Genomic DNA, 27,696 nt, shown 5'->3' with positions numbered 1-27,696 from the left:
TTACTCTGACAGCCTTCCAGTGACAGAGCTGCACAGGAGCTCACTGGGGAGGTTGGCATTGGCTGAAACAAAGCAGGTGCTGCCCACCCCACCAGTGTTTTGGTGTTTTGGTGTCAGGTGGCCAAACCTCCTGTGGGCTGAGATCCCCAGTGAGCCTTGCCCACCTTGCTGAGGGGTTCCACAGCAGACAGGGCATCTTTCAGGGACAGCCCTGAGACGTGATGAGAGGCCAGCAGCCAGGACAGAGTCACTGTACCACAGGAGTAACCCTGAGCCAACTGTGGTGTGGGGCCAAAGCTCAGAGAAGTGCACAGGATCCTTCCCACTGACCCCAACACCTCCTGGTCAGGGTGCAGAACTGGCAGCAAGGAGAAGACAATTACCAGCAAGTCCTTCTCACCCCTGGTCAAACTTCCCACAAGCAGCAGCACTCAGCAGGAGAAGTGAGACTTACCATGGGATTTGACAGAAATCAGCAGCTTTTTGGAGCTCTGTCAGAAGTGTATCAGGGAAAAGCTGCAAACTGCAAGTGTCAGACTCCTGGAAAATCTTTTCTCTGTTCACCATTTTCTGTTGTTTCTCTTGGCAGTGGAAAAAACTTTCCATATAACATGGGATACTCTGTCTCTAGGACATTTCCTTTCTGCACTACATCTCTAAGTAAGTTTTTCATTCTTGATCTTTCAGAGTTATCTCTAGCCTTTCTCATCTGGTTCTGAAGCATTTTCCTGTGCTTGTATTCCAGGATCAATTTCTTGGCTGATTCAAACAGGAAACCCTCCACTTGCTCCAAAAGACACTTGCTATGCAGGCTATTAATATCCTGCTGAACATTTAATAAAGATATAAACTCAGTGCTAATGCAGAGTGCTGAATTAAAGCCTTGCAGACCAAAGCCTTTAAGAGGACCTGTGAATCAGGTGCAGCCAACAGCTTTTCAAGGCTTCTCACCCTGGCCATTCAAACTTAAGACAGAAACTGAGCTGTGGTCTGATGGCTCATTTTATGCTTGGATACACTGCATATTGACAGCAAAGGGAATCTGTGGAAACCACAGCTAAATCTGGGTTGCAGGCTAGTGCCTCAGACAGACAAGACAATCTGTCACCCCTTGAATAAATTATCTGCTCAAAAAAGAGTGTAATACAATGCTATTCTCAAAAAAATCACCATTTTTCTGTTGTTCTTCCTTAATACTTTAAGCTGCATCCACTGACTGCTCACCTGTGGAAGTTTGCAAACACAGCTGAGGCATTTCCTGCCCCAGGGTCCTCCTCCTTTATCATTCAAACACCAGAACCTTCTCATACCAGAGACAAGAAGCATGACTCAAACCCTAACGCCACAAAGCTGCCTCTGGAGAGAAGGTGAGACTCTGAAGCTTTAAGAGCAAATGGATGGAAAATGAAAGTGGGAAGAGGAGAGGGATTTCCTGTTCTAAAAGACACAGTGACACAAAGTGCAGTCAGATCTCATCTGTACTCTGCATCAAGCAAGTGTCCATGCAGCAGAGTGCTCCAAGATTATTCAGTCTGTGACACTGGAAACATATCTCCAGACAATAAGTGTTTTCTACACAGCTTTTATGTGGTTTTCTCTAGTCCCTGCTGAACTTACAACAAACCTTCATCTTTTACAGAAACAGATTTTTTTCTCTTTTTCCTGGATTCTGCTCTCGTCCTCACTGAAAGCAAAACTTCCAAGTGCTTTTAAAGCATCTAATGGCAAGTATGAAAAAAACCTGTGCCTTGTCTGAAAGGCCATGGTTTAGCCTGGGCAGGAGCTGCTGGCCCTGCTCCAGAGTGAGCATAACTGGTATAAAAATAATTCTGCCTGAATAAAGAGCTGAAGACTGAACTCCTTGGGAAAGCCATTTTAGACTGTTTGAGTATGTTAAAAGAGGTCAGATATTAAGTAAATACTCAATTAAGGAAGGAAGGCAAGTAATTAGTAAGGCTAATTCTCTGCAGAAATGGTCTGGATGGTATGCAAAACTCACCCCAGCACCACCTTCCATACAAAATAAGTCTCAGCTCTTGAGAGAGTAGCTCAGCTTTGAGCAGACCTGGGTTAAATCACCAACTCAGCCAGAGATTCAGTGTTTTGGACACGGACAGGTCATCAGTTTCTTTTTGTGTCCGCTCCCAAACCCCAGAGTGTACTCACAGTAAGTACACACTGAGACACTCGGATACACAGCAATGACCCCAAACCTGTGTGCATACACAGTTTTGTATACATTAAAACAAGTACTTGTGGCAATCACAGCACTCCAAGAACTCTAAGAGGCCCAGAGAATGCTTCTGTATACATAGATTTCTTCTTGAAGTAAGTCCCATGTGAAGGAATCTCATTACTGAAAAATAAAATGTTATTCCACTTCAGGCATTGGAACAATGCTCCAGTGGGGAGCTGGCATAGAGCATGGACATGTGAAAAGAAGCAAACATCTATATAAAAACCATGTGTACAACCAGTGTTATATAAAAACCATTAGAAACACCAAGCCTGGCTGGTTTGAATCTACTTGGCCTCTGCTCTCATCTACTGCAACACAGCTCCACAACTGACATGCAGAGGTGGAGAGACTCTAAAAATAACCAGTGCAGGGAGAGGGACAGAAGCATGAGGAGGAAAATGTTTCTTTGGCCTGGCTGACAAATTGGGCAGCAGCTCCCAGTGCCCAAGGAACACCTGGTGCCAGTCCTGCTCTGTGAGCAGCCCTGCACTCCCTAATATCCTGGTGGCACACCATTTCTGGAATCTAAACATGGCCCAAATACATACATAAGACATGCAAGAAGGGATTTTTTAAGTCTGAGGATAAGCCAGAAATTGTCAAATTCTCAAATCAGCCAAAAGAGAGCTCTGATGTAAGACAAAATTTAGTTGTCAGTGAACTGATGTAGGACATCACCCTAATGCTAAGTCAAACACACAGAGCTCTAATTCAGTAACAGGGATTTAATCCCCAGCCTGGGTGGGTTGAGCTCTCTTATATGAACTGTAAAATTGGAAAAATTAAACCCAAAAAATCCTCTGGCTCCCCAGAACAGACCACCAAGCCAAAATCCTGTTCTTGTACGTAAGGTCTCCCCCTCTGCCGGACTATCCCAGGGCTCAGATTTGAGTCAGAGCATCCCATCACAAGTTTATGGCAAGCTGGAAGAAATATTGCTCTTCTCCACTTCCTAATCCCATTCTCATTTGACTACAGCATGTTCCAATTCTTGCACAACTGGTGCTGGGAAAAGCAGTGAAAGCACTGTAATTGTTTATGCAGGTTAATGTCCCAGCCCATTTCATTCAGTCACAGAGCTAAGCTTATACAGTACCTGGGAACAATTTGCAAGGAGACATAACACCCAGATTTCATCTAGCATTTTCAACAACTTTTATTTTATCACTAACATTGACTTTGGGTTACTGCTGAGAGATGGGCAGATATGGCGAGAGCAGGAGGTTAGGCATGAGATCCCACTAAAGCTGGCACATTTGGGATGTGCTGCATCCCAAATTCTGCTCTTGCAAACTGGAAGTGTGTCCTGAGAGCTAAAACCAGAGACAGAAGTCTGCCTAGATGTGCAGATCTTCCCCAGCCACCCACTAGAGTAAAACCTGAAACACAACAGCAACATGCCCAGCACTGTGCAACTCCCAGCTGTAAGATTTCAGATTGGCTGGAGATGATAAGAGCAAGCACCAACAAGAACAAATCCTACTTCCTTCCCTATAATCAAAGGTTTTCTTGCATTCCTTGTGCTGCTTTCTCCTAGTGAAAGCAAGAGAGGACAGACAGCCTGTAGTTCTCATATAATTACCAGTTGTCAACTCATCTGAAAGACACCCAGTAAGCTCCTGCTGTGTCAGATGTGCAATTAACTTGTTCTGCTCTAGCAAGGGCACTGCATGAGTGAGAGGGCTTGGAGGCTCCTCTTTCTCACAGCAAACACATGACAAAACTCTGCTCTCAGTTCAAGCCTGGGAATGGCTCCAGCCATTTTAACCTCAGTATTAGTCTCAGTCCTTCACTGCACTGTCATTGATTTGGATGGAGAATCAGTTGTTATCCCACAGCCTCAGACTGTGGTTAGTGCTGCAGCTCTGTGTCCTGCTCTGTGGATGCCATTTGCACACACTTCAGCCCAAGCCTTGCAAGTGAACTGCTTCTCCCATATCTGTGTGCATGGTCCAGTCAGACTCACAGATTTGCATTCACAAGATGAGACACTTTCAAGCACACAGAAAAGCTTGGAATCCTGCAGTCAGACATGATGGCATTACAGAATTTCGTTCAACCTCACCTCACTACAGTGTACAATGAGCATAATTTGGCTTATTTGATATAACAAACACAGTCTCTGCTGCTGCAGCTGATCAGATGTATGCTGTCATTTCATGGGTTCCTAAAAAGTCCCCTTGGGCTTAGATGTCACTTAGTGCTCTCCAGAGTATTACACTGCATGGCAGATTAATGTTCCATATTTATCCAAAACATTAGACCAACATCCATAGGCAGTATCTGGCCTGCCCAGTGCAAGCCCTGAATATGGGCTCAGCACTGAGCTCATATGTGTGGATTTTGTCCCTTTTGGAATTAAGAGAGGGAAGCAGAGGCACAGGATATTGCAAACCCATGGCCTGTTTAGAGCAAGTAATGAGGGGTGAAGTGCAAGAAACCGAGGAGAATGGAGGATTCAGGGTGCTGAATGTGTGTGAATATGCACATGCTGTCATGTGGCAGCAATAAACATCACATTCTCCATCACTATTGAACAGAACACTTTATCAGATATTCTCAGTAAACTGCAACAGTGGTTCCACCTGCCCACCCCAGAAATAAGCTTGTGTCACACACCAATTGCTGAGCAGAGAGATATCTGCAGCCAGGGCCAAAACCACCATACATCAACTGCTCCTGGTCTTCAGAAGGGCAAGATTTACACACTAGACAATGTCAAGATAAAGCACTAATTAAATAAAAGTGAAAGTCACTGGAAATTCTGCTTGGCGTTTTTCACTTCATAAAGATAATGGAATAAACTTAGGACCTGCCAAAAGAAGAAAGGAAATATGCCAAAGAAATCACCATCCATCACACAGCACACAGCCAGTGAGCTCAAATTCCAACAGCAGAAAAAAGGCAGCAGCAAACCCTGTGCAAATAATTCACCAATAAAGATTTGGAATGAGGGAAAACACTTGAAGGATGAGCTGCTGAAGTCAATCACAAACAGGGATCAGTGACACTAAAATCATGGAACTAATCTAAAGTATTTACTCTCAGAAGTGGAAAAATCTTACAAATAGAGCTTTGAAAGTGCTGTGTATTTCTAAAGCACTGGATTGCTGATGCAGTCTGAATACTGAGAGAGCACTGAACACCTGCCTGCCACTGTCCCTTACTCAGATGTTTCTGCTCCTGCTCATCCACCACAAGAGCTGAGCCCCCTACTCCCCACTGCAGGGCTGAGAACATACCATAATATTCAAGTCTAGAAGCCTGTGAGCAACCAGGGAGCTGCAATGTGCATGGAAAAGGTCTGTCAGAAGTGATGGGAGTCCATCAGCCTCCCCTCTGGCACAGAGCCCTAACCCCTGGGCAGCAGCAAGGGGTGGAGATCATAAACAATGGCAGGAACCACTCTGACCACACCTGGGAAGAAATTCCCAGGAGCTGCTGTTTTCATGTGCAGCCACAGAAGCCAGAGTGTGAGTGAAGTAAAGCACCCAGTTAGGGAGGAGGCAGGCCAGGATGTGACCAAAACAACAGGGCCCACTGCAGGTCTCCAAAGGATGACTGACACAGACACAGCTTTCCCCTGTGCAGGGCTGTGGGGCTGGGGTCAGATGGTTAAGGACTCCTGCACAGCACTGCTGTCAGGCATCTACCCCTGTGACTGCATCCTGTGAACAAAAATAGGGAAAATCCTGGTCAGGCAGAGAGACTGGGCAGTTTTTCCACATCAGCTGTTCATACCACATCTCTAAGAAGCAAGACAAAGAAACCTGTAAATATTTAAAATAGCATTTATTAATCACTTCCTTGTTTCTTCTGTATAAATGCTACTTACCTGCTTTGGGAATTTGGGCTCCCGAGTTTAAAGTATAGACTGGAACAGCTGCTGTTTCTGTAGGAGAACCATTACAGGTCTGTTCCATCAATCAGCATTTGATTAATGCTCAGTTATACCAATACTGAAGTAATGGAGAACAGAGTAGACCCTTGAAATGTCCTTCAATCAAAGGAATAAAATTCCTAAAGAGAATTCACTCACCTATTAACAGGAAAGGAGAAATTATTTTTTTCTAGGTGTTTTTCCACTAGGTCCTAAAGCCTCTATTTTCTTTTGTTCGTGTTCCAGTGTTTTTAAGAGTGACAGAGGACACACGGGTTCTCCCTCTTGTTATCACTTTCATGCCAGTAAAAAACCGAGTGTGAGACTTCTGGGGCTTCCAGCAGCAAAGACCAAAGATAGTCAGTCTAAGATGAAACACCTTTGTTTTTGTTTGAAAAGATCAATCTTACCACAAGGACAAAGACATGGAAAACACTTAAAGAAGTGCTCTGCTTGCATTGAAAACTTTTAATTCAAAGGTCCAGGTTTGGCTAAGCCCAGTTCAGGCAAAATTATGAATCTTGCATACAAGCAGAACTGTACCTTCCTTCACTGCCACAAACACAGCAACCCTGTCTGTAAAGATGCAGACTTGAGCTAGGTGTAAGTTTTTGTTCCTCCTGAGCAAGAACAAGATCTGTCTTTAAGCAGTCAGTAGAGGTTCCAGATCACAGCTGTCCCTGGTAAGAAAAAGCAAACACTGCAGAAGGATGTACAGTAAGTGCAGTGTTCAGCCACTGCTCTTTAGTCTTTTGCATTTAGCAAGGCAGAGAAGTCTGCTGATACCCTTTGAGACTATTTCCATCTTTCTCCCTTCTGCATTCACTACAGCTCATCCCATTAACATTTCTGCTGAGTGCCCTTTAGTTGATTTGAAAGTGCCAGGACTGATTGTTTGCTGAGTCTGGCCTGTAATTTTAAAATCCAGGCACAATTTAAACACACTGAACAGGCACCAGGAGAGGTACCTTATTCTCTTCCACTCTGTCTCAATGATTCTGACACTTTTTAATTTTCCTTGCATCTATTTTTAGCTCTGTCCTAACCACCATGGTCCTTGGTAAAGGATGCTCTTCTAAATCCATAGCTGATCCTCTTCCCATTCTCTTCAAGGTATTAGTGACAAATAGATTCATCTCTGCTCTGGCCATCCTCTGTGGACACAGAGAACCCTCCTAAAGTCAGAGGAGCTCCACAAGACTGTGGCAGATGACCACAGCATCTTTCTCTAACTTTACAGATTGATTTCCAAGCAGTTGGTCAAGCTCTGGTCATGAACACTCATGGCAGAGAATGAAATGGAAAAGCAACTTATGTCAACTTCATCAATGCACATTCAGTCTTTTTACACCAGGAGAAAGTGAGATGCCACATTTCAGGTGGTAGCTTTTGACAACACCCCACCTTTGATTTAGGAAGAAGATGGGATGGGGGAAATTCATATAAGGAAAAAGCCATTTAGAAACAACAAGAGTCCTGAGAATTATGAGTAATTTTGCCAATTTCCTGACAGATGTGACACTTTCACATGATGTCTGCTGCGCTGACTAATGCACCAAACTGTCACAATGTGTTGACAGACCTTCCCCAGTGAAGAGGAACCTGTTTATTTATTGTTAATCCTCCTACTGTAAATCGGTTTCATGGACTTGCATAAATCCTTCTGTTCCCAATGCACAGATTACCCAAGATGCAGACTTTACTGCATAGGTAGTGCACACAGTCGGCACACCTGGAGATTTTCCTGCATGTCATTTCCTGTTTCTGAGTTATTCTGGCTAACCTGATTGCTCTTCACTGCAAACAGCAGGGCTCTCTGGAAACCATGAAGTGTATTTGAAGATCACCTTAGGTGTGATGTATTCCAGCATGTTTTCTGCACCTGGGTTATTTTAAAAGGTCAGATACAATTACAAAGCATAGATGGAGGGCACCTATATCAAAAACCTTCTCTTGAGCATTTTATTTTGTGGCATGTGTATGTGAGCTTTCTCACTGCTGTCTGTGCCTCAGGTAGAGCTCAGAGAGCTTTAATAAAGTGTTAAAGCAGTTTAATTTTCCAAATAAAAAGATAATTCTTAGAATTCACATGATTTTATTTAAACATTGGAATATTTTATGCCAAAAAGGAGTCAATGGCTTGAGTCACAGTGGCTAGCACAGGGCTGTTGGCAACCAGTCTCCCATTTAATCAGAAATCACTGCAAAGGAACAGACAGTATTTGCTTCCAGACCAAGTAGGTTGTCAGAATATTTTGTGTTATCATCTAGTCTGACAGCCTCATCTCAAAGTGTTTACTCAGACCTGTCCTGAAGATGCACTTTGGAACATCTTGATCAGCAAGCTCCTTTCCTTCCCAGCCCTGCTCTGCTGTTCAGACTCACACCTTGCAAGAATGCTGAGCACTTTAGCCCCAATTCAGCACAACCACAAAGCTGAACTGCCAGTTCAGAATTCTGCAGGTTCAAACCCTCTGTCTGTCAAAAAAACTTCTTGGTTCTCCATTTTCTGTTTGCTAGCCTTATGCCCTTAGAGCTGTCTCTCAAAGACGTGGCCCTTGTCTCATCAGGAATATTATGCTATAGCTTAATATTGACTGATAGGACTGATTCAGTAATACCCAGGCATTCAGCTCAAGTATCTTAAACATTTTACACCTACTCTCAGTAGTTTCTTCCACTGCTTAGCTCTTACAGATAACAGAATCAAACAATAAATTAACCACCTTATTGAAGAAAACCTGTGGTAGTGAATGGAAATGGCAGACTTTTTACTCTGCTTTTAGAAGTTAAGAATGAACTGTACTTTTGCTATAGAATTCTATAGATGGTTAAAATCCAGAAAACTGTCAATTTTTACATCCCTCATGCTTTCAGATTAATTTCCAGTCAATCCTGTTAAAACAGATGCCCCAAATCATAAAGGACTTTTTGAGGAGCAAGAAATATGGTTTAAGTCCAACAAATCACAGCTATATGTATTCAATTTGAGCCTTGTACTCAATCCCACCCACTCCTATTCAACAGAAACCACCAATGCTTTTATCTTAACACATCCAAACCCTACTAACATCCCATGGAGCACCCATCTCAGTGCTTGGCACATCTCAGCCCTGGCTTTTCCACTCCTTTATTGTCTTTTTACCAATGGTAAAAACACTGTCATGTGTTTCAGACTATCCATCAGTGCCTGGCTACACTCAGGCAGAGGAGAAGCTGTGCAGGTTATCCCAGATTTCCCTTGCAACAATGCTGTTTTTAAGATATTCCCCTGCATTTCAGAAACCTGACACCTTTTATTTTGTTTGGTTGTCTTTGAGTTGATCAATTTTCAGCAGAAGTAAGGAAGTTTATCCAGCCTGTCAGCATCACAAACTCTGGAACTGCATGCTGTAATTTCAGTGGAACACCAGAAGGTCCTGGTTGCACATGGATCATAAGGTCAGCTTTGGTCAGAAATGTGTTCCTCCTTTTTCCCCATGTCAGGAAGTGTTGACCATCCCCAGGGCTGTCCATACACCGAGTTCCTGTGCAGGTTAACACACATCACACCTACACCAGACACATTCCACATCAGCCCTGTCACCTCTCCTGCTTCGTCATCACCTGTGATTCAGTCTTGGCACATGCAAAGCACTGAAAGGTTGTGCCCAGGAGAATTTTGCTGAGGTGCTGGATAGACCCTTTTTGATTAAAGGTTTTCACAGAACTGCCAAATCCTTTTTTCTTATCCAGCTACCTCAAACTCAGATTTTCAAACTAATTCCACAGAGAGCTCTGGCAAGAAATCTCTACTGCAAGCAAAAATATCGAACATAAAACACTTCATAGTCATATTGTAGGCTATTCTTAACTTGGGTAACTTTGCACCAGCAGCTTTATTTCCCTTCCCCACCACTCTTGTGAATAGTATTAAAAAAACTAAGAAAATAGGAATTATTACAGGATGCTGAGTTTCTCAAGAGGGCTCAGGAAAGTCATGCATTTCTTGTCTGTTCCTACATGAGCACGGGCTCTGCAGGACAAATCAATGCCATGACTCTCACTGAAACAGGATTTACCACCTCAAACCTCATGTCCGTTCAGAAGAACCCAGGGGAGCCACTTTCTTCAGCATGAACTTAGTTGGTAAATGCTCCATCAAACACTTCCTGTAACTGCTCAGATTTGAGCCTTTTACCCTAAACTAAAACAGACCCTGGTGCTGCCTCCCTGCCTACAGGGCTGGGGTGAGCAACTGCTCCCCGAGTGCTCTGCAGGCTTCTGGGAGATCTCAAATCCCCATCTAACACCCGTTCAACTCCATCTGATGTCCACAAATGGCGATAACAGAACAACAAGTTCTGAGCATCAATAGAGCATGGTAAAACCTGTCTTGTAAAGCCACCAGTTGCACATTTGGTATATCACACTGTTGCATTCCTATTAGCAACAGCAAAGAGGAAAAAAAGCAGGGGTGAGAGCAGCACTGCTCCCTACCACCCCAAGACACTCTTTTTGTAACACTTGCTGACTGAGAGCCAGGCCTGCTGCAATCTAAGCCTTTTTGTCAGATCCCCTACCATGTGGTAGACCCTGAATATTCATTACCTATTAAGAGCTTTGAAAGTGTAAATTCATCCCACAATCAAGTGAACTGATTTATTCACACAGCTGAGTCACACTCATTTACAGTCTGTGACCTAAATCTATTAATCTGGCACCAAAAAACCCCATCTATTTTATTACTTTATTTTGGTCATATTAGTTGAGCAAAGATGAATATTTTAAAATCGTGGGGGGTTTTCCTTTCAAGCAGTGCTGACACACAGCCTGTACTAAGCCTGCTTTCCTTGCTGGCCCCAAGAAGTGGTGCAGACATTGCTCATGTTATCTGGCAGGGAGTGACCCATTTAACAGAGAGTGCACAAAATCTTCATGGGAATCACATCAGCTCTTTAGTAAGAGTCTGTGAAGTGCCAAGCAGCAGATAACATGGAAACCTCTCCTAAAGAGAACTATAACTCCCTCATTAATAACAGAAAGCACAACAGCCAGTTCTGACAGAGGGGAAAATTGCTCTGTGGAGAGCAATGCGTTATTGTGTCTAGCACCTCCTGAGTCTTTTCCTAGGGCCAAAGCAAAATTTCACTAAGTCTGTGCTGTACTTGGGGAAATAAAATCACATTTTCAAAAATGACTGGAGTATTGCAGAGGCACTGATTTTTAGAAGAACTAGAGAATCATTAAATACAGTGTAGGGGTAACATTTAAAATGCTGTCAAAATTTAATCTTTTACAGCCTCTCCTTTCCTCCCCATTCGATAGCTGTGATATTCCTGGAGTCCATCGCTGATATCATAGATAACCCCATAAGCTTCTGAAGAAAGATGGAGTTTTTAAAAGGTTGAAGTTCAGTGCTGTGCTGAAATTGCAATCACGATCTAATTACAGCGTGCACTGAGCACACACTTTGGGTCTTAAAACCCATTTCCATTGCAGGCTGGCAGTTTACTCCTAGAAATCAATTCTTGCTGTGGGTATTAAGACACACACAGGTACTCCCTCAAACAGTGACCCCCTGTTTCACAGGGTGCACTTCAGCAGTTATTTCCTTTGCATTCATTCACTGCTGACCATAAGTTTGCAATCCTTTAGAAGGGAACTTCCTTCTTCCCCCTTCCCAACGAGATCCTTCTGGCCAACTGATTTAGGGAAACCACAGGTTGGAGCTGATGGTGGCACACAGTGCTACAGACTGATTGTAAAATGGGAATGTTTCTATCAGCAGCAAGAGTGGGAGAGAGAACACAGGGGGAAAAGAAGAGAAATTAAAGTTGAAATAGTATTTGGTTAATTAAAGAAGTACCTTCTGTGACTGGCACACGTGTTATTCAGTGAATGAACCTTCTAAGGTACTGTGAGCTGCAAAGCAGTTACACAGTGTGAAAAGGGAAGGGAGGTACCAGCTCAGTGAGGTTCCACTTCACTGGCACTTCAAAGGACGGAGAACACACCTCTTTATCCAAAATCACCGCTCCCAAAAGGCTGGCTCTGCAGCTTTGCTCTGCCGAGGATGCTCAGCCTGGCATCCCTGAGGGCTCAGGAAACATCTCTGGAAGCCAACAAGAGTAACTGCCTGTGTCTCTTCAGCCATCCTCTGCCATCCAGAGGTCTGGAAGACAAACCTGATGCTCATGGTCCTTCCAGAACAAAGTCAAACAGGGCAGGGGGTGGCAGCTGTGCTGTGATGCTAATGTTTCACAACTGTTATCCATGGCAACCCTTCCCCCTGTAAAAAGGTATTTAAAATGTCCCTCTTTACGCTTCTTACCTAAAATAGAGACATCAGCAATTTCTTGCTATGGGAGAAGTCTATTCTCCTACTCTCTTCACCCTGTACCACAAATCCAGGGAAGCAGCTCTACAGAATAGTGCAACATCTACAAAATGCAAGCAGTGTCAGGCACTGAATTAGGAGCAGTGCCACCAAACAGAATGTATTGCTAAAGATCTGCTGCAGCAGCCAACTGCAATAAACCCAAAGGTAATTTAAAGCCACATTATGCCACCAACTCAATCAAGCAAGGTTTTCACCTGAAGTGTTGTGTAAATCATTTGTGTTTATGACCACTTAGACCAATCCTTCCAAGGCTCCTTTCCTTTCCAAACAGGTGCTGTTTTGCTGTAACACAACCAGAGCTTAACAATCACCCTCATTTGAACAGGAGCACCCACCAAAAAGCACAAGCCATGGTGAGTCCAGAACTGAGGCTGTCCCCGACGATGGAAGGAATAAATCCAGAGAATAACACAGTGAGGCCAGAACATCACACATTACTTTAGAGAGTCTCCAGCAAAAGCAGTGCTCAGGCAGAGCTGTGATGCTGCGGAGTGACAGAGGGGATTGCAGTCTGTTCATGGTGCCTCCCTTGAGGCACCATCGATCCTCCTGCATTAAATTTCCCTGCTGCCTGGTGCCCTCCTCCTCAAACCATTCTGTGGCCCCAGGCAGAGACTGAGAGCAGCAGTTTGGCCCTGCTCGTGCCAATGCACCAAATATTCAGTGCCCACCCCAAAGAAACAGCTGATACAGAGCATCACCAACCCCCACCACCCACTCAGGGAGAACAAGACAGGAGTACCATGAGGATGCTGCCACACACCAGGGCTGTCAGGCTTCTGAAAACATATTTAGAATGCCACAGGGGAAAAAAAATATTTCTCGGAGAAGTGCAGTTGGCAGTAGTGGGGCCAAGAGTACAAGAAAAATATAGTAAGAGAAATCACATGGACTAGGCACACAGAATAAAGCAATCTGTGCCACAACCTTCGGCAAAATGCAAGAAATTTGTGAATATTTGACCTTTTTCCAGAGGCTGTCTGGGTGACTATCTAAATCAAGAAACAAATTATCTGCATCTGCCAGCATTTGCACCACAACAGTAACTTGACCTGTGCCAAATTCCCTGTACATAGCAAATTGTCTTTTCACCCATTGGAAAGACATTGTGAGCTTGGTTAGAGCCCAAGCTTCCAATCCTGCTGAAAGATGTCCAGAAATCCTCTCCAGTACCAGCAGAGTCACCAGTCAAGGTGACTACAGGACACAAGAGAGGTGCTAGATTATTGATAAAGATCATAATCTGCCACCCCCAAAGTCACACTGGCAGTTACAGATGCACTGACCTTCAAATTTAGACCTTCCTAAATGACAGCTGTCAACAGCAGCCTGCTCAAACCAATTCCATTCTCTCTCTGAACAAGCCCCATTTGACTGTCTGATTGGAAGCAAATATCACAGCACTTCCCAGTGAAATGCAGCCGAGCGTGCAGAGCAGTTTGTGTTTGGCAAAGAGCACTCAATTCCCAGGTGAGGAGGCAAGATGCAGATTTCCTCAGTGGAAACTTCCAGGCCTTGTAATTGCTCAGCAGGAAAAGCAAAACTGACATTATCAAAGCTCCTTTGAAGATGTGTCCCAAAGCACTTCTCAATTCTTTATTTTCAAGCAATCCCAGAGAGAACTGAGGAATGAAAGACACAATTCACTCTTCAGGCTGGAGGCTAAAATTCACAAGTTTCCCCAATATCTGGCTGCAATAAATGAATCATAGCCAAACATTCATGGATCATAATCCTAAATTCTCTTGTACCACACTTTAAAGCTGTTCCTACTTCCTGCACAAACTCACTGATTTTCTTTTCATGCAGATTACATTGTCTATTCTCTTACATGGCATGGCATTATTCATGGTTTTGCTTTACCTATTGCTTTATTTTCCCCACAGCTCTGGATGACTGCAACCTGAACACAACTCCATTAGGCAGAGAACTGAACAACATACTTTCCCTTCCTCCAACATCCAGAAAGTCGCTGCACTTGCTCAATACATAACTTGGTAAAAAATTGATTTTTCAGCTTTCTTACCAAGTAAAGGAAATCAAATCCATTTTATACTTTTTCATGTTTCTCAGAAGAAAAGAGAAAAATGCTTTGTGTTGAGCAAAATTTTATGTTTTGAAGCATTTTAACTTGTTGTTTGCCAAATACTGCGATTTAAATTTTGTCAATAAAAAGCCAGCTTCAAATGAAATCCATCAAGACAGCATTCTTATAAGAAACCCCAAAAGTGAAGTTAATTACATCCCTACCTCTTTAAGGCAAAAATAATGTGCCAGACTCACAAAGCAATTGTTAAAGAATCCGTGTAAAGTGTGCAGCAGGTTTCTCCTGTTCCCTGTAGGAAAGTGGCCTTAGAACATATCCCAACATACACATCCTATATATTAGGCTTAAAACTGCCCATATAGTCACTTACTACTAAACTAGCAAAGTCACCAATATTTTAGGACAGTTTCTCAAATCTGTTAATACCATGCAAACACATGGACAAAGCTGTTTGCGTGTTTGTTTGGATATTTTATCATAACAACAGAAGTGCCACTGGAAAATAATATCCCGTGTTCCAGAAGCCATCTGGATCCCATCAGGGAGAGTCAGCTCATCTGGAGGTGATGGAACCACCAGAATGTCCCCCAAAGGGGAAAAAACCAAGTTTGACAATGCAGATGTATATGTGATGTTATGGAATACTTGAAAAAACACAGATATAAGTTCTGAAATGTAGATCATTCTGAAACACCCCTCATTTCACCACGCCAATATCCTCTGTATTGCAGAGCACACCATTCCAGTACCCTTCCTCCTAATCTTAGGAATCCTAACAGAAAAATGTCTCACCTGTTTCTAAGCTTTTCACTTGACCCCTAAAACCATAATGCTTCACCCAAACTAAACTGTCAAAGCAGCTTTAAAATCCAAGGAGGACACTGCAATTTTCCCTGCATTTTGTGCCCTGTGCATTGACCCTGTTTCCCGTGTTGTATTTTGACCCCACAGTTCAGTGCTGTCTCTCATCCTGGGGCTGAACATCCTTCAGAACTGAAATGGATTCAAGGCTTAGGAAGGAGCCCTGCTATTACTTATGACTTTAACTGCACACAGAACCTGAAACCAGCATACATAACTACAGAAACACCTGCAATCTCTCCAAGTGAGGTCCTTCAGCTGGATCTTGAGTAAAAGGGTATCATACAGTGCTTGGTTTACACTCACCCTGCTGTTGTAAAACCATATGTTGGAGTAGTAGTGATTGTGTCTGACACTCTCTTTTATCATTTTGTGCTTAATCACACCCTGCACTGAGTTAACCACATTCAGGGATGGGTTTACTCAGCAGCCTGTGCCAGGATCTAGGTCTGAGATCACGTGTGTTCCCAAATCCTGCATATTTTAAGAACTGCTAGAACTCCTGAGCAGACAGTCTGATGCAAAAATCAGACCAAGGATTTTAAAATATTTGTGACTATCAGCATTAAAATCAGATAAAATTAATAGGAAACTATAATGTCAACTGCACAGAGAATAAAAACATTAAACATTATAAGGCCTTTTACTTGTTTCCACTTCATTGCTACAAAAGCACTGCTGCTGAGTCAATTGTGCTAAATTGCAGGTAACAATGCCATTTAGAAGCCAAAAAAATTTCTGTATTGGGGATCACCCCCACCAAAACTGGACAGCAATGGCTTTTTCTCCCTCCAAGACTTACCCTCCCTTCCAGCAATTTTGTTTAATTTGCTTTTCCGAGCTTTCTCATATTAGAGGAATAAAATTGATACGTGTGATAAATCCCAAATCCTCTGTAGGATTTGCAAGAGCAAATTTCTGGAGAACATGCAGGCACATCACAGACAAAGAACACCAATTTTACAACTTAACAGCATGGACTGAATCAAGATGGAGGGAGAAAAAATTGCACAGAAAATATCTGGCCCTGCCTGGCAGCTAAATGCTTTAACACACCACTTACATGTGCTACTTTCTATACTGTACTGTCTTCTATGCTTCATTCAGGCATTTTTTTACTTTTGCATTTAATGATATGTCAACACAATATCACTGTACCTGTGCTAAATGCAAACACTGTGGTAGTGATAAAATACAGTCATTTAAATATCAAGAATTGCTATCAAAATTGATTGCCTTTCCTTCAGGCATTAAGAATTTACTGTTTCAGATCACTGACTTGTATTGCAAAACACAGCAATAATCAATTCTTAGCTGTACATGCATCAATTCTCAGCTGTACCCCTCAGAGCTCTCACCTTTGAAATGCAAACATTACATAACAAATTAAACTCATGAGTGCACAGCAAACCCACAGCTCCTCTCTCCACCACAGTGCTTTGGCAAACGTTTCATTAACACTAAATACCAAGCTTGCTTTATGTCAGCTGTTTAGAAATACATGCTTGGTTTCAGCATTTTTCAAAAGGCTATTTTAAACATATTCACTGCTAGTTTGTATTGAATTAGGGAGGCTACAGTGGCTGTACCTTTACTAATCCATAAACTGAGTACCCCACTGTTCCAGTTCAGAACTCTATTTTTTTCCAGTCATTGTAAATTACATTAAACATCTGACTCATTAACAAATAGAGTTTTGAGGAATTTGAATGCATAGCAGCCTTGTTGCTGCCTAGAAAACACTGTCATGTGGGACTGCTCTTTGTATACTTGATACTGTCTAGGCAAATATTTTATTTTTCTTTCAATAATTATTTCCAGGAAAAGCAAAGAAAAAGTATGCCCTTATAAGAATGGCAGTATCATTTGATAACACCCTTTTGTTTTCATGTTTCAGTGCCAAAGTCTCTTTTCTCTCTTTTTCTCATGGCTGCAGACTCATGTTACCAAGAAGACTGAGCTATTCTGTCATTGTGCACACTGGCAGGAATTTTGGTTCCTTTAATTTCTGGGTGCAACTCTGAGCTGCAGCCAGGAGTAGTGAATTCCCTACTGAAATTCACCCAGACTCCTCAGAAAGACTCTGGATTGTCAGGCAGTGAAATCACAGTCCTGAATTACAGGAGAAGCTGCTTCTGGAGTGGTTCCAGCAGAAGGGCTGTTTGGAGTACCACAGCCTCGGCTCCTGGGACACATCTGACAGCACGTCAAAAGGAAGCACCAGGAGTGCCATTGAACCCAGCCACAGCCACAATCCACTGCTGGGGCAGCACTTGAGGTTGATGCCTTTAATTTCAGCCCTAACTGGGGCTGATGACTGAAATTAGCAACAAACATTTTCCTGTAGCAGTTTTTTTTTTGGCCAGAAATTTTCATCTCTTCATGAGAAATACATGAAGTCCTTTTTAGCTATTTCTGTTCTATACCACTAGTAAACCATTGTCTTTAAGTGAGTTACTGTCCACTCATGTGAATAACTGATATTGGCCTGCACATTTTATTAGCTGCTGAAGCTCCCTTTTAATTGTGACACTGCTCAAGTCGATGAGCAGATCTCACCATGACAAAGATGACTGTGTGAGCACCTGCATGGCTTGCACCTCCTAAAGGTGTTTACCTGCCTCAGAAAGAAGTTGTCAACACGCTCAGCTTACTTCACTTGTTGCTGAAAACTGAGTGTGGAGTTTAAGTAGAATCTGGCATAATGAAACATCAACTGGCACTACCCTGAAATCCACATTCACACAATCCGCTGCCAGAACTGGGGCTTGCTGAACGTGTCACTCACAATGCTCCCAGACACTTGGCTGTACTGCAACTCTTCCCCAGTGAAAGGGAACCAGATGGTGAGCGACTCTTGGCATTTCTCAGTGTTATGTGAAGTGTTTCTTTAGCTAGTGAGCACATGCCATCCAGTCAAGTTGCTCTGGAAACAGCCCTTGGTGTCTCTCTTCAGACTTCTACACAAACGGCAAACGCCCCATTCACAAGGAAAGTCAGACCCAAGCACAGAACCAGAAGTCTCAGCTAGGAGTTTCTGTTGTCCTGGAGACAAAGAAGCATCTCGGAGGGATTTATTTCATCCTTTGGTCCTGTTACAGCCTCTGAGTGTTCAACTGCTCATCAATGTCCACGGAGAAAGACTGATAGAGACAACTCAGTTAAATGCCCACAGTCAGATGGGATGAGCAGAGGCCAGAATGCCCAACTGCCTAAAAGTACAAGTTCCACAACTGTTTGTATATGCAAGCAGGGCTTGACAGCCAGTCAGGTCTGCTCTAAATTCAGGAATTTAGAGACCTGGTTCTGTTCCTGGCTCTATTCCAATACAACCAAATCCTTTTTTCCTCTAGCTGAACCACAACTAGAGCAAAGCAAAAGCTTGCAAGCAAACTTGCTAAAACCTATTAGAAGCAGACATTTCAAAAGCCCATTAAAATAAAATAGAAAAAGTTAACCAGAACCATTACAGTTTATTATTTTGACTGTGCAGGTAAGGAGTGCTTTGCTTGAAGGGAAAGCTGCTGCCTTGCTGCAACGATTTTGCCTTGGGGCAGTTTTCAGAGAGTTGTTATCTTTCAGGAATAATAAAATTCAGCATGTTGACTACACACCACACACAAGAAAGAAAAAGAAAACAGAAAGAAATAGAAAAAAAAAAACACAGAAGGCTAAATGCCCTACAAACCCTACTAAAGTTAGTATTAAGAATTTGTAGACTCCAAACTTTGGATGGTGGCGGCTCTGAGAAGGTGGAGAAGAGATGGAAATCTGTGTGCCCTTCACAGATACTCTCTCATTTCACAGACATGACCCCAGGCTACTGTTGGTAAGTATCAGAATTATTCAGTGCTACAAAATAGGACCCTTCCTGTGGCCAGATGAACTCCATAAACAGAATAATATTCTGTTTATATTTAATTGCACATGAGGGCAAATCAATCTTTCACTGATGCTCATGGAAAGATTTCTTTCAAATGTAAAGGGAGCCCAGACGGATGAGGCCCAAGAAGTTTAGCATAATCAAAAATATAATTAATTTTCATTGACAGTAAATATATTCTAATGTGTTAAAGAGAATTGCTCCCTAACAGTGTCTCCTCAGTTTAATTTCATGAGATGCATTTCCACACAGAACAGGGTATGTTCCTGCAAGGTAGAAAGCACTGTGCTCCTTGGGAGAGCAGATTCTCACCATCTCCAAACATCAACTGTGATTCATTACACAAAAAGTTCATTTTTAACAAGCCTTTAAACTAGAGTTGTTCACCTGCAGTGGTTGCTCTGGAGTAAATCTGCACTTGGAAAATTGATTCTGTATTTCACTAGCAAACCTCTTTGGGTGATTTACAAATCCCATTTACTCAGCTGCTCCTTTGAAGTCAAGGGACTTCCAACACCAACTACAACAGGCATGGGGAAGTAAACCAGAAAAAGTTATAATATAACACTGATAGATAAAGAAATAGGATATATAGATAAGACTTCTCTGTCCCAGTTTTACAAATATCTTATCAAACACTGCCAGTTACAACTGAAAGAAATACAAAGTAAGCATTTCTCAGCACTGGCACTCTCCTGTGCCTGGCCAGCAAGACAGCCCATCCTGAAACTATCACTGACAACTGGTACTTTTCTAGCCCTGTTTTTACTGGACTTTCCAGTTTTCTCTTTCTCTCCATTTAAATATTTTTCTACTAATATATTCCAATTGACTCTAAGCTTATGAGATCATCACCTGAACCTTCTGTTGCATCTTACAGAACCCACTCCACTCTCGCAACCTGAAAGATTTCTAAAACCAAAAAGAATTGTTGTGACCTCAGTGTCATCCTGCTGCAGAACACGCAGTAGAATTTTGTCAGCCTTCCTCAGTGCTGCACAAGAAAGCCCCTGATCTGCCTCCAAATAAACACAGCAGTGCAAAAAGCAATTTGGATGCAGTTTATCTGGCAATAAGGATTTTAAAATACTTCTATTAGTTTATATGAAATTATACAAGAGACAAGCCCAAAATCAATAAAACTTGTTACAATTACTCATTTCTCCTTATTTTGCTTGTTAAAACCACAAACTGCAGCTTCTCATTAAGAAAATGTTTAAGACCTGTGACTATCTGTAAGTAATAAGCCTTCTGTCTCCTGATTTCCTGATTTAATTCACAAGCTGTGTTTCATTACGAATGGCAAGCTAGAAATACGCAATTTGCTCCAACAATTACTTGAATTCACTCTGGCTTTGCTTCCTCTTTGGCATGCCTCTATAAATCACTGTTTTATTAGCTCCTCACATTAATTTGTTTTATTGTACTCTAAAAGGTAGTTTGACACTGGTTTTCTGAACCTCATCATAGTCCCAACTTCGCTCCTCCTCCCGGGCACCCAAAGTTGCTGGGGCGCACCATGAAGCATTGAACAGTAAAGTGTAACATCCCAAAAGGATCAAATTGAACAGTAAAGTGTAACATCCCAAGAGCTCTCCTAGGAAAGCGTTTCTTGCTGGTTCACTTCGCTGGAGCTGCAGCCCTTGATTGAATCACTGAAGGGAACTGTTTCCATCCAGCGTATGGCTTTGCCCTCACTGCCTCTGGCCCGAATCCCACTCCCATCTCCACTGATGTCACGATTTACACCGGTCCCACTGACGCAACGCTCTGCTGAGACCGGTGGCGCGACTCCAGATTTACGCTGTGTCACCGAAGGGCTGGGGAGGCAGGGATGAAGGGCTGGGGGCAGGCAGAGATGAAGGGCTGGGGGCAGGCAGGGATGAAGGGCTGGGGGCAGGCAGAGATGAAGGGCTGGGGGCAGGCAGAGATGAAGGGCTGGGGGCAGGCAGAGATGAAGGGCTGGGGGAGGCAGGGATGAAGGGCTGGGGGAGGCAGGGATGAACGGAGCCCTCGCTCCCAGCCCATTCCCGGGCGGTTTGGGGTTCCTGCACAGGTGCTTCCCTGACTGCCCAGACGCTCCGGTACCGCACCGGCTCCGCTCCCAGTGCCCAGCCGAGCTCAGGCTCAGCTCAGCCAGGACGGACAAAACCCGGAATAAAAACAGCCCTCGAAAGGAGCCGCGACCGGCCCCTGTACCCGAGGGGTCTAAGGCTGCCCCGAGGGATGGGGGATGCTCCTGGGGAAAGAGGGAGCCAGGCTGGTTTGGGGAGGGCTCCACGGGAAAGGGGGAAGGCGGCTGATGGCCCTGAGGGCGGGGGGCTCCAGGCCGCCAAGGGGAGGGCTCTGGCACCCCCGAGGAACCGAGGGAGCCCGAGCCACCCCGAAAGGAGCGGGACCGGGACCGGGCTGCCCCGAGGCACGAACCTGGGCTCCCGAAGGGACGGGGAGCGCGGTGAGAGCAGGCGGCTGACGGGCCCGGGCGGGGTCTGGCCACACACAGCAGGTGAAAGTTGCGCGGGGCCCGGGAGTCGCCGCACTCACCTCATCCCCCTGGCCGAACTGCAGCCCCAGGGCCACGAAGTGCTCCACTCGGATGAACCCGTCCGCATCCTCATCGCACACATCGAAAACCTCCTTGAGCTTCCGCAGGAACCGCAGCAGGCTGGCCGGCTCCATCGCGGGCATTAGCTGGAGGCCGGCGGCACGGCCGCGGCCGCAGCAGCCATGATCGCCCGCGCCTTCAGCGGGTGCGTGACATCAGCTCCGGGGAGCGGGGCGGGAGCGACGGCGAGAAGGAGGAGGAAGGGATGGAGGGAGGGATGGAGAGAGCGGAGGGAGGACGCGAGCCCCGGCGGAGGGAGGGAGCGAGCGACGGGCGGGAGAACAATAGGGCAGAGCTGGAGGATGGCGCTGAGGGAGGCGCGGCCGCCGCCAGGGGGCGCCGCGGGCAGCAGGGAGGCCCCGGCGGGGCCGGGCGGGACCGGGACACAGGGAGCGGGGGGACAGCGGGAGCAGGGGGACAGAGAGCGGGGGGACAGCGGGCCCGGGGCACAGAGAGCGGGGGGACAGCGGGACCGGGGGGACAGAGAGCGGGGGGACAGCGGGACCGGGGACACAGCGGGACCGGGGATAGGGGGACTGGGGACAGCGGGACCGTGACCACAGAGACTGAGGGGACAGCGGGACCCGGGGCACAGCGGGACGGGATGTGGGAACAGCGGCGATGGCAGGGAAGCTGCCTGAGGAGCAGGGAACGGGCAGGGAGAGAGGCAGGGTGCACAGGAGGACAGTGACAGCAGCAGCAGCCCGGGACGCCGCTGGCCTGGCATCCCCAGGGCTCTGCGGCAGCGCACGGACCCCTTTGCAGCCCCTTCACTGCTCCGTACCTCGGTCCGACACCCCAAATAAAACACCAGTCACACTGCAATATTTTTTCTTAGAAAAAGCCTGGTCTGAATAGTTCCAGGGTAGACGGGAAAAGCCGAGTGTAGAGAGTTAAGGGCAATTAAGGCAAGGCAGGACAAGCGCAGCTCCGTTGCGCTCAAGCGAGCAGGCAGAGCCGGGGAAGGATCCCCGCTTGGCTGGGCACTGCCACTGCCCACCCCCGCTTTAATCACACAGAGCGGGAACGAAAGGAGGTCCCTGCCTTTGCAGGATTCCTCATTAAAGCCGCCTGCAACTGCTGTGCTCCATGGCTGGGTTTTAATTTGATCTCTCTGCTCTGCCCCTTTTCTTTCTTTCAAGAGTGTTTTGGGCTGCCTTTGAAGCCCACAGCTGTGAGCTGCCAGAGGGGAGACGGGGGATGGCTCTGGTTTCTGCTGTCAGACCAGGCATGATGAGAGCAGCTCTAGGGGAGGAAGGAGCTCTGGCTGATCAGGCTCAGGTACTCACTGCCTCTGCCAGCACTGCCTTCGTGCTATGGATGCTGAGGGCAGGTGACCATCAATCACTGAGTGACGTTCTGTAGGTGATTGATAAAGCTGTCCAACTAAAATGACCATGTAAGTGCAGCAGGTTTTGAATCGAGACAGTATCCATTCATTTGCTTCTTGCAGTAGGAGAGGTCCATATGGCCCTTAACAACCCTGAAAATTCCATTATTAGAGCAATCTGCTCAAATTTATCTCTTGTAGAAACCAGTGTGTTCTCAGGAAGTTTTATTTCTTTGAGCACGAGTCTCTCATCACTTTTATGTGCAAATTTAAGGTTTGGAAAGAGGCTGGCTTGACAGCCCTGTAGCCTGCAAATCACTTGTCAATCAAGAACACAGTGACAGCAATACAATTCCCCACATATCCACCCTCAGAGAGATAAGGAGCTGGTTCCAGAGCCTCTGCCACTTTGATCTTCCTTTATTTTTTACAAAAAAAAAATCTCAGAAGAGTTCTCCTTTCACTCACTGATGTACTAAACGGTCTTTCCAGTCTGGGGAAAAAAAATCAAAGTGCGGAGATCAGATATGAACCTTGGGAAGCAAAGAATTTCTGAAGAAGTAGAGGAGATGTGAAAGGAAAAAGGGAAGCAGAATATTTGATCAGCAATCTTCTCTGAAGCTGTCTAGTTAGAGCAGGATTCTTGAGATGTGGGGATGTTTAGCTTTTATCTTGAGACCCTTGAACTCTTCAGGTTATGTGGGGATTGAGCTCAGCACACCCTGGGGACACCTATTCAAAAATCTGTGAGCTGGTAGCCCTTGGAGTTGTGGGAAGACACCAGGAATCAGCTCCTGTTAGTCTAACTGCTCTGAAGTCAGTTCAACCTCTTCAAAGGCTCAGAGCACATCTGTGTCACTGTCCCACCTCATTTGCTGCGATTGTCTCAGTGACTCCTTGCTCTGACTGCCCTCTCTGTGTGCAGGTGGGCAGCTGTGCCCAGACTGGGAAGTGGAGTCACAATAAATGTTGTGGTAGGAAAAAATTTTAAAAAAGGAATATTCCTGTCTGTCATGACCAGAGGAAGAGTTCCCACACCTCAGAGGGGTTGTGCTCAATTTCATGAAATCCAGTTAATTTCCACTGACTCTCCTTTACCTTCTGCTGGAAGATGAAGGAACTTGGTCTGGATATCCAAGTAAGGGGCAACAGGGATTTAGATCAAAACTGTCATCATTAAAATCTGTGTCAGTCTTGCACTAACTTGGAATGGGTGGATTCAGGGGATGAAGATTTGGGTTTAGACACTGGGGTTTGGGGAATTAGTGCTGAAGTCCAAGGACTGCCACAGACAGCCTGAGTGACAGCAAGCACTGGAACGAAGCTGATAAGAGAGCTGGAAAGGTTGTAGAAGCTGTCATTGCAGACAGCTGAACATGTGGAGCAAATATTTGACAGCTGGGAGATGATTTGATAGCAGTGAACACGGGAGAATTGGGATGAGAGATGCTGTCAGTAAGGGTCTGTGATCTTAAAGCTGGGGGTGTCCCATAGGGACTAAAATCAGGACAGTGAACCAAACACTTGCCACCCACTTGTTGGGCAGCTGCTCTGCCAAGGTGAAGTTTTTAGGGCTGAATCCAGGAGGTTGTTTTTTATTTCCAGTGGTGTAGCTGTCATTGCTCCTTGCTCATCCCTGCTTCTCCACTTCTAGGTAGGACATGCACCAGTGGGCTATTTTCCCTTACTGGTATATCTAACTACCTGTTTAATCAGAGATAATTGGCAACTTCTCCATTTGACTCAAGAACTATGTGAAATCAATATTTTACATACTGCCACTCTAGTTTCTTTCTAGAACTTGAAATATGACTAGTGGTGGTGCTACCATATTTGCATGCTAAGAGTAAATAGTTCAAGAGGAAATATTTCATTGCATACCACAGGCCATGGCTGTTATTTGCAGGATTTCTTTACAATCAGCTGCTTTTCCATCAATGTCAGTTCCACTCAGATAGCAAATTGTAATCTGGTGTCAGAAACACTGTCTAAGGAGGGCACTCCCCAGGGCTGATGGCCCAAGCTACAATTCTGGTTGTGTTCCAGCCACATCCAGAGACCAGCCCTTAAGAACAGCTTCACAGTACAATTTCTCTTTATAGTACACCCAATATATCCCTCCTTGAATATTTGGCTTCTCATAGTCTTACTGTATTTTTAATCAAATCCTGTTTCCCATTGACTGCTTTGGTTAACCACAGATAACAGATGTACTTTATCAACTGGACATTAAATATCATAAACAACAGGTAACAGGCAGAAATAATCAGCTTATTAACACCTTTGCTCCTGAGAACTTAAAAATATTACTCAAGAAGTAATGGAGTTTTCTCAGACTAGCTTAATTAAGTTTGGAACAGAAGCAAGAGACTTGATTTTTTTACTGCCTTTCCTCTAATCTATTTTTCTATTATAAAAAGTTAAACAGCAAGAACAAAACTTAAAAATTTTTGAAAAATATTTCTATAGGCAAGGATCTTCCTTTGAACTTTTCTTAATGCTTTAGGACCTCACCTTGTAAAAGTTTTACTGGTTTAATTTTACACAGTATGAATGCTCTTGCTTGATTTCAACAGCATTCTTGCCAGATTATTAATTAGGCATGAGCAAAACTCTGTCAGATAAGCCCAGCTAGAGAGCAACTGCACTAAATTCAAACACATGAATGCCTTATTTGTTTCTCCTTACAGCACATACTACCCAAAGACCAAACTACCTGTTCTCCCGAAGTTACAGGTAAAATAAACAATCCCGTGTCGAGGTTCCCATAAAGCCGATTCCAGTGGGAATTCACAGGATCAAAGGAATATTCCCTGTGTTCCCAGGGACAGCAGCAGGGCTGCAGATGCCAAGGCCAGCGTGTCCCCTGGCATTCCGAGGTCTCCTGACTCCACCGAGTGGCCGGTCACTCCACTGCACGTTTGTCACCAACCGAGGCATGCACCTGCCGAGGCTGGCAAGAAGAATCATACCTAAAGTGAGGTGAATGGATGAGATTTCTCCCTCCTCCACATCCCACAGTCCTCCAGATGCCCTGGGGCCAAGCCTCTCCTCTTGGTACATCCCAGAAACCTCCCTGCTGCCCCAGGGAAAGGACAGCACCTGCCCACTTCTCTCTGACCAGCTCCAAGCAATTGGGCAGGCTTACATTTCCCTCAGATTATAACATACAGTTGCATCTGGCAACCTCTTGAAAGCAATAAAATGTTTAAAGCTCCAGGAAAACTCTGTGAAAAGCAGACCCAGTGTAGTAACAGCAGTGATGCACTTTTCAACTTCTACCCCAAATTGTGCTGATAGGTGACACACAGACATCCCTCTCTGGCTCTAACAAGGAAATCACATTAATAGGCCTAAGCCCCAGATTCCCAAAGACTTTTTTTCTCTTTTCCTTCCCTCAATTTGTTAAAATCATCTAACAGCTGTAACAGACTGAGGATGAACCAGCCAATGTATTCTTTTAGCCTAGCTCACCCATAACACAACATATAAACAGTTGAAACTCATCTTTTACTGCTTCAAATTAAGCGTCTACAGTTTTGTTTATTTTGTCCTATCCAAGATAGACTATACACATCTGAATACATACATTCCATCTGCAGTTTTAGTAGAGCTGACTACAGGAATTTTAATCCCAGATATTGCTGTATTCAGCAAGGAGAAATGGGAAAGAATAATAAAATTAGAACATGGTATACCATACTGATACTAATGTCAGTCATCACTTGTGTTGACTCCAAACAGATGGAGGGAGATGAGTCCAAAATGGCTGATAATGGGAGATAAAGCACAGAACAAAAGTATTTATACAGGAGAATGTAGGTGCAGAATCTTTATTGCTGTGACCATCCACAGGCCAACTGGGGCTAATGCTGGTGAGCAGAGTCTGGTTCACAGACACTCTGCAACCAGCTTGTAGAGAAATAGCCCTAAAAAGAACACTTCAGGACCAAAGAAGCAATAGAAAAGCAGCTTAACCAGGCTGGTTCTAGCACCTTTATACCTTTAGAGATGAACTTTATACCTTTATAGCTGCCTTCAGAAATGACTGGTAGGCACTGTCAAGTCTAGGCACTACAGCTTGCAGATGGAATTATTCCAGCTGCCTCTTAGAGGATTCACAGCATTTAAAAACTGATACAGCCCTATTCAGAACAGAATCTACCTATAAATGTTGGTGTTGAAACTGGAGGATAAAAACTAGGGGAGAAGAGAAATGAGTTCTTGGATTTGGACCAGCTTCAGTAAAAGTGTGACATTTGCCTCTCTGCTGTACAGTCACTCTGGCCTTGTTTTTTCACGTCCCCTGTGAACCTGTACTTGTGTTTGCCAACGTGACATCCAACAGAAATTCGGACAAGTCCTACATCCTAAAGCTTGCCTTACCACAAGTATACTTTGCATCCAGAATTGTGCAATAATAAGATGGAAATACTGAATAACAGAGCTGACACATTAGCTGGAATCTG

General features: G+C 44.5%; 1 protein-coding gene across 3 annotated transcripts in view; it reads right to left on the bottom strand.

Annotated features, from left to right (window-relative positions):
- The window catches only part of RAB11FIP4 (RAB11 family interacting protein 4), a 120,250-nt gene extending 98,076 nt beyond the window's left edge, over window positions 1–22,174 (bottom strand). For all 3 annotated transcript variants that reach the window (XM_030961834.1, XM_030961835.1, XM_030961836.1), the window contains exon 1: window positions 21,837–22,174. In XM_030961834.1, coding sequence (XP_030817694.1) covers window positions 21,837–21,980 — 144 coding nt within the window. In that variant the 5' untranslated portion in view covers window positions 21,981–22,174. The remainder of the gene's footprint in view (window positions 1–21,836) is intronic.
- Between the last annotated feature and the right edge of the window lie 5,522 nt (window positions 22,175–27,696).

This window comes from Camarhynchus parvulus, chromosome 18 (assembly GCF_901933205.1).
Source record: "Camarhynchus parvulus chromosome 18, STF_HiC, whole genome shotgun sequence".
In the NCBI taxonomy this organism is placed as follows: Eukaryota; Metazoa; Chordata; class Aves; order Passeriformes; family Thraupidae; genus Camarhynchus; species Camarhynchus parvulus.
Note: the sequence above shows the minus strand (reverse complement) of the source record. Positions and strands in the feature narration are given on the sequence as shown.